The sequence below is a fragment of the Nuphar pumila genome, chromosome 3 (genome assembly GCF_984573655.1).
Source record: "Nuphar pumila chromosome 3, dmNupPumi1.hap1.1, whole genome shotgun sequence".
Taxonomy (NCBI): domain Eukaryota; kingdom Viridiplantae; phylum Streptophyta; class Magnoliopsida; order Nymphaeales; family Nymphaeaceae; genus Nuphar; species Nuphar pumila.
This window is the reverse complement of record NC_143251.1, coordinates 122958318-122966456: the sequence shown is the minus strand read 5'-3', so window position 1 is coordinate 122966456 and position 8139 is coordinate 122958318. Positions and strand designations below refer to the sequence as shown.

The 8139-nt window shown below is 40.4% G+C and overlaps 1 protein-coding gene across 1 annotated transcript; it reads right to left on the bottom strand.

Moving 5' to 3' along the window:
• Nucleotides 1-2271: 2271 nt before the first annotated feature.
• Nucleotides 2272-3169, bottom strand: LOC149843581 (polygalacturonase-1 non-catalytic subunit beta-like). Its single transcript, XM_090000932.1, has 3 exons — nt 3086-3169; nt 2511-2778; nt 2272-2387 (listed from the first exon to the last, which is right to left on the bottom strand). Exons 1-3 carry the CDS (start codon nt 3167-3169, stop codon nt 2272-2274), a joined length of 468 nt encoding a protein of 155 aa, XP_089857058.1.
• Between the last annotated feature and the right edge of the window lie 4970 nt (nt 3170-8139).

Below are 8139 nucleotides of genomic sequence, written 5' to 3'. Positions count from 1 at the left end.
GTTTGGGGGCTCCTCCTAGCTTGGGTAGCATCATTCAACTAAATGAGTTGTGGATCCTGATTTAGAGTTTTTACCCTTACAGGAGAGGGGTCTAAGGGCTCCTCCCAGCGTGGGTAACATCATTCAACTTGAAGAGTTGTGGAGACTAATTCAGAGTTTTTACCCTTACAGAAGAGGGGTCTGAGGGCTCCTCCCAGCGTGGGTAGCATCATTCAACTTGATGAGTTGTGGAGCTTGATTCAGAGTTTTTGCCCTTACAGGAGGAGGGTTTGGGGGCTCCTGCCAGCGTGGATAGCATCATTCAACTTGATGAGTTGTCTAGCCTGATTCAGAGTTTTTGCCCTTACAGAAGGGGGGTTTGGGGGCTCCTCCCAGCGTGGGTAGCATCGTTCAACTTGATGAGTTGTGGAGTCTGATTCATAGTTTTTGCCCTTACAGGAGGGGGTTTGGGAGCTCCTCCTAGCGTGGGTAGCATCATTCAACTTGATGAGTTATGGAGCCTGATTTAGAGTTTTTGCCCTTACAGGAGGGGGTCTGGGGTTCCCCCCCCCCGGCGGCGGGCGGGGGTCCAGGGGGGGCCGCCACTGGCGGGGCTCGGGGGCAGCAACCTCTGGACCAAAGTGGTGTCTTCGTTATTGAGTTTAGTTTATTCCTGTAAATTTTCAGCGATTTCTATGGTCATTTCATTCTCCATTTTAACTAAAAACCAGACCCCTATTATTCTGTGTTGTGCAACCCAAAAACACTATAAATCACTATAGTGATTTGTGAAAAACACTACAAATCATTGTTGGAAGATCGGATAACACTATAAATCATTATGAGGCTTGTTAGAGACTCGAAAACACGACAAATCACAGTAGGAAGGCCCGTCAATACTATAAATCGTTGTTGGAAGACCATATAACACTATAAATCGTTGTTGGGCTCGTTGGAGACCCGAAAACACTACAAATCACTGTAGGAATGCCCGACAATACTACAAATCGTTGTTGAAAGACCAGATAACACTATAAATCGCTGTGGAGCTTGTTGGAGACCCAAAAACACTACAAATTGTTGTAGAAAGGCTCGACAATACCATAAATTGTTGTTGGAAGGCCAGATAACACTATAAATCGTTGTTGGGCTCGTTGGAGACCCGAAAATACTATAAATCGCTGTAGAAAGGCCCGACAATACTATAAATCATTGTTGGAAGACCGGACAACACTATAAATCGTTGTGAGGCTCGTTAAAGACCCGACAACACTAACAATCGTTGTAGAGGAGTCATTGAAAAAATCATGGGAAAGAATCAAAAAAAGAAAAATAGAAAAATTGTGGGAAGGGGTGTTACGAAAACCTCGAGCAAGAAACAACCGAAGGAAACATGAGCCCCACGATTAAACAAAATGCTTTATTGCTCTTTTTTGGGACCCACACCGGGGGGAGGGGAGCCCCTGAACCCCCCTCCTGTAAGGGCAAAAACTCTAATTAAGGCTCCACAACTCATCAAGTTGAATAATGCTACCCACGCTGGGAGGAGCCCCCAAACCCCCTCCTGTAAGGGCAAAAACTATGAACCAAGCTCCACAACTCATCAAGTTGAACGATGTTATAGTCAGTGTGCAGGTCAGTCGGTGTTTGATGGAGCAATGTAGGATCGTCTGCTAGATGTGCAAAAAAGTAGAAAGAGAAGGGAGAGAGTGTGAGAGGGTTGATGTTCATGGCCTTCTCCAGGGGGAACTTATTGCCTCCCTTGATTTCTTCTCTAGAGAGAGAGAGAGGGTTTTACAGTGTTTTACGAAGAAGGAAGAAGAAGAAGATGACGATGAAAAGTTCAAACAGACATTTTTGATGGCTCAGGTTCGTTTCGCTGGATGACCATCGAATCGTCGGCTCACCATCGTTTCGCCGGATCACCATCGGCGAAACGATTAAGGTTCGTTTCACTGTGTAGACTTTGAAGACTCAACATCATCCTTGACTTTCTGGATGAAGGACATGTTTGTCCTTTTTTTGAACCGTTTGTTTTTTCTTTTTTGAATAAAGGGCATTTTTGTCATTTTCTCAAACCGTCATTTTATGAGAAGAATAGCAAAGGGTACTTAAGTCTTTGCAATCACACCAGACTCCAATGCTAAGTGATGTCAACATACACGGGAATACAAGCCCCATATGCTTGTATACGTGGTGCTCATTCAGACCCCCGAACACATACGTGGGATTCAGTGAATCATCGAGGGAGAACATACACCACCCCACATATCACCAGTAATAGTGATTAGTTCAACCAGCACATACCCAAATTATATCATTCTCAAAGTCCCAGTGACACAACTCAACTTCACCAGTCTCTGAGCCTAAAGCCATCTTGAAAGCTTCATGGCTTTCTTTCCACACACCTGTGTCCAGGTGACATTACCATCCCCTTGTTAATTTTATCCTTGCTCTTGGGATCCAATATGGTGACCTCATAAACCCTAACATTTAGAACTTTATGTCAATAATACACCAAGGGAACATACTCTGGTGGCATGCGACCGTTGTGGTTATCCTTCCACTGTCAATCCTCTTAATGTTCCCAACTTCAATATTTTCCACCCACCCTCTTGAAGAGTTGGTGGCCTTCACCTCAACATCCTTCCCTAACATAGACACCACAAAATCAACCATGTCTTCTATTGAAGTCACACACCTCTTTGTCTCCCCCTTGCTAGGCTTCATCTCACATTCTACTAAAGTCTTCCTCATCACCTTCTCCATGCTAGAGCCTTCACTCACATGGAACACACTCTGCAACTCATCAAAGTTTGAACTCAAGAATAGCTATTGGCCGCCGCAAGAACGTCCTCGCTGGCATAAAGTCATGAATATTGGGCATCAGAATGACGGTATCTGGCCTTCAATACTTTCTCTCTAAAGAACTTCCCTGTCTCATGAACCCACTTGTTAGGAACTTCATTAGGAAGAGGATGGTATGGCTTAATTAAATTTAAGTGAAGATGTCTCCCCATTACCCATATTTTGAACCTCACCTGCTCTTGCAATATCAGTAGAAGTGGACGACAAGGCTTAAACTTAAGTGGATCTATGGTCGCACCTGATCTAACTTCACCCTCACTAGGAAGAGGACGCTAAGTGTGTGGAGTGGGGGTACTTCATCAATAACCTCACTATCATGCATTCTTATTAGGAAGAAGATGGTATGGCTTAAATTTAAGTGGAGATGTCTCCCCAATTACCCATACCATGAACTTCACCTGCACTTGCAATATGAGTAGGAAGTGGATGATAAGGCTTAAGTGGAGATTTGGTCGCAGTATAAGCATTGAACTTGATGTTGGATCATATTTCAGATCATAGTGTTTCACAACCGACATCATGACACACAACAGGATATGAATCAACATGGTAATCAAGATTAACAATCGAATGAAACGTGAACAGGGAGCAAACATGTCGAAATTCACAATATACCAAAATTCAGACACATGCAAATGAACAAACAGATGCAAAGAACATAATAAAAACAACAGTAACATGTTAATATTATGTATTAGGCTAAGGCGTACGAAAGTACTCCTCTTAGAGAAGATTCGCCCCCACATACAGTGCAAATAGGGTATGACGTCCTTTTCCCAAGATACAATAGCCTCGACGATCCGGATCGGTGCACTCCGATGGTAGATCATCCTTCAAAAACAACCTCTCGGAAACGCTGTTGTAGAAAACCCGTTTCTGGAAAAAATGCAGGAGAGAGAGAGAGAGAACAACAGGGAGAGAGAAAAAACAAATGCAGGTGACTTCCTCTGTGTATACGTAACCCCAGCCCTAACCCCGTTTTATAACCCACAAACAGTTACAAAACATGGAAGGGACCCGTTACAGAATACGAGGGGTCGTGACTCGTTAACGGATTTATCTGTTATCCATTTTTCATAACCCATAATCTGATCCAAATAAAAACAAAAAATCGAGGCAAAAAGATCATTGGACTCTGATAGGATATGGCCCTAAAGGGCCAATTACCCAAACCTGAACCTGACCTGGCCCGGCTCGTCACGACAGGCGGGGTGCGCATGTGTGTGTGTGGTAGTAATCTCAAACCCTTGTTCTTTGGAACAAGTGTTAGAGTCTCCATATAGGTTATAAAGCCCATAACATTCTTGAAACTCTTCAATATGAGACTATTACACGTCATCAAGTCCAAACACACTCCAAAAAGAGTGGTCCCCAATGTTTTTCATTATTTGGATTCCCTTATCTTTTCTTCCTACATCCAACATTCCCCCACAAATTTAAAGAATGAAAATAGAAGGAAATCAAGATGCAAGATAGAGTAATCTACAACAGGACATATCATGCTTTCAGTAATGGTACCTTCCGGTTTGAACCACTACCTTAGTTGACTAACTTTACCCCCACATGAACGAAGTGAACTGAAGTCTTGAACTTGAACCTTTGGTGTAGGAGTGTCCATTAGCAACAACACAATAAAGGTTCTGGTTGTAATCTTTAGGGGCGGCGCGTTAAAGGCTATGTGCCCGAATCCTGTTTCATGAGTGACTTCAGGAATAACCCAATTCCTTAAACTGCGGCCACACAGTCACACTCACATAGGTGGGCTTCTCTAGAGATGCACTGCTAACATCTTGCCTAGAAGGCTTTGAACTCATTCGGAGTTTTAACTCTTCCTTAACTTGCAGTTACAACACCTTTTCAAAGTAACCAGGGGAACAAACACAGATACATAGTATCACATAAATAAGGTGCTATCCAGTTCACCCTACAGCTTGTTATTACCACATTAAACCTACTTTGTGGGATCTCCACTCAGATAGGTTGGGTTGCTACTATAGATGTACTACTGATGGGTTTCAGTCCCATCCCCTCTCTGAATTTCAGGACTAATGACTTATCTAGTCCTTCCGTTAATGGATCGGTTGTATTCTCTTTAGATCCAACATAATCCACAACAACCACTAACTGAGACACCAGTTCCCTTACAGGTTTTATTCTGACTTGGATGTGTCTTCTATGCTTTTGATTATATTTTGTGCTTTTGATTTTTGCAATTGTGACCATATTGTCACAATGCACAAATATTGCAGGAATTGGTTTGCTCATTAAAGGAAGTTCCTTTAATCACTCAACTTCCATTCCTGTGACATCTAAAGCACAGAGTTCAACCTCAAAAGTAGACCGTGACAAGATGGTCTGCTTTACTGATCTCCAGGCGACTACGTCGCCACCCAAGGTAAATACATACCCTATCACGCCATAACTCCCAGAGTTCATGGCTATCCAGCTTGCATCACTATATCCCTCAAGTACGATAGAGAATCTTTTATAATGCAAACTCAAGGAAATCGTTCCTTTCAGGTATCTAAGTGCCCTATCCAATGCCTTCCAATGAGTGCGATTTAGACAACTTGTGTATCTACTTAATTTTATCACCGAGAACGAAATATTCGGTCTCGTGCAATTTGCAAGATACATCAAACTTCCAATAATATGGGAATACCTTAATTGAGACACAGAAATACCAGTTGTATTCTTGTAAAGAGAAGTAGAATGGTCATATGAAGTTTCTACAGATCTTCCTTGATTATAGCCAAATTTCTCAAGTACTTTCTCAACATAATGAGATTGAGAAATAGTTATACCATCAGCTGAATGAGTCATCTTTAAGCTTAAGATCATATTTGCAACACCCATATCCTTCATATCAAATTTACTGCTAAGAAACAATTTTGTCTCATTCACAATTCTCATATTGAAACCAAACAATAGAATATCATCTACATATAGGCATAAAATGATGCATGCATCACTTTTAACTTTGCAATAAACACATTTATCAGATTCATTGACAACAAAGTCAAATGATAAAATAATATTATCAAACTTCTCATGCTATTGTTTAGGGGCTTGTTTTAGTCCATATAATGACTTAACAAGTCTACAAACTTTATTTTCATTACTAGGAGCCACATAACCCTCAAATTGATTCATATAGATCTCTTCTTTAAGATCGTCATGTTTAAAGGCAGTCTTCACGTCCATTTGATGGACCGAGAGATCATAAATGAAAGCCAATATGAGAATAGGTGTCAAAATAATCTATTCCCTCATTTTGTTTGAACCCCTTGGCAACCAGTCTCGCCTTGTATTTATCAATAGATCCATCTAGTGTCAACTTTTTATTAAAAATCCATTTGCACCCAATAGTGGAACTACAGCGAGGGAGGTCAACCAGTTCTCAAGTATCATTAGAGACAATGGAGTCCATTTTACTTTTTATGGCTTCTTTCCAATGCCTTACTTCAGATGAAGCCATTGTATCTCGAAAAGTGAGAGGATCATCCTCGATAAGGTAAGTGATAAAATCACTTCTTAAATCCTTGGTAATCCGTGGTCTCTTGCTCCTTCTTGGTTCAACCACTTTCTCAGACTCGATTGGTCTAGGGTGGGAACAAGATGGCTCAACCCCCACATTTGTCATCATTTCTACATGTTCGGGAATGAAACCAAAAGTTAAAGATATATCTAAAGAAGAAAGATTCTGAGGTACACCAACTTTCATGGGAAATACATCCCCAAAGAATGTAGCTTCTCAAAGCTCAACAATAGAGTTTACATCTATGTCAGATATCTTAGACTTAATTACTAAGAACTTGTAGGCATAGTTGTTCTCTACATAACCCAAAAAGACATCATCTATGGTTTTAGGACTCAGCTTCTTCCTGTTGTGCTCTGAGACAAATACCTTTGCAAGGCACCTCCACACTTTAAGGTATTTCAAGCTAGATTTCCTATTCTCCAAAGTTCAAAAGGGTTACTGTCCTTATGCTTCTGAAGAACTCTATTCAAAATATGACAAGCCATATTCAGAGTATCCCCCCACATATAGGTAGGTAATCCGAAACTCCCTAGTAGAGCATTTATCATGTCAGTTAGGGTTCTATTCTTTCTTTCTGCAATCCCATTAGATTGAGGAGAATCTGGAGCAGTAAACTCATGAATTATGCCAACAGATTTACAATATTCATTGAGTTTGTTAGAGGTATATTCTTTTTCTCTATCAGACCTCAATCTTTTAAGTTTTCTACCAGTTTGTGTTTCTGCTTCATTCTTAAAAACAAGAAACTTATCAAAAGCTTAATCTTTTGATTTTAGCGGATACACATAATAGTATTTAGTGTCATCATCTATAAAAGTGATAAAATACTTTTTATGATTTCTGGTTAACACTCCATTAAACTCACAGATATCTGTGTGCACCAGATCCAATATTTCAGAATCTCTAACAATCATATGAAATGGTTTCCTACATTATTTTGCTTGCACACGAATTTCACATTTCTTAGTTTTATCTATGGAATGCTCAGGAATCATCTTCAAGTTCATCATGCGTTTCACAAAATTGAAATTCATATGACCTAATCTATTATGCCACAAATCAAATGATTCTATATTATAAGCAACATTAGACAATGAATCAAAAAAAACATCATTCTCTAATTTATCACTGCAATCATTTTCAACACGAAGTTTAAATAAACCATCATCTAAATACCCCTTGCTAATAAAGGTTCCAAAATGTAAAATAATAACTTTATTACATTTAAAATTGAATTCTTAACCATCTCTAACTAGACATGAACCACTTAAAATGTTCCTTCTAACTACAGGAACATGGTGCACTCTGTCTAGAGAAAGAATTCATCCTAAAGGAAACTTCAGATCCACCCATTCAATCCCTAACACTTTTGCAATCATTGAGTTGCCCATAGTCACGGATCTGCCTACAACAGCCTGGTATGAGACAAAGACAGACTTATCAGCACAAACATGCACATTAGCCCCAGTATCAACCAACCACTCAGTCGGCTCATAAACATGATAGATTTGTGGATTAACAGAAACATACACAGTACTGGTCCCAACTACCTCAGTCACCATATTGACTTGAGGCATTTCATCTGTGGTCCCATGAGCCTTGGCCTTCTTAGAAGGACATTCCTTAGCCCAGTGCCCAACCTGTCCATAGTTCCAGCAAGGTTTGTTCTTTGCCTTCTTCTGGATTTTGACCTTAAGTTTAAATTGGTTTTTTCATTGCAGGTTTTGGTTTTTGTCCCTTGCCTTTAAAAG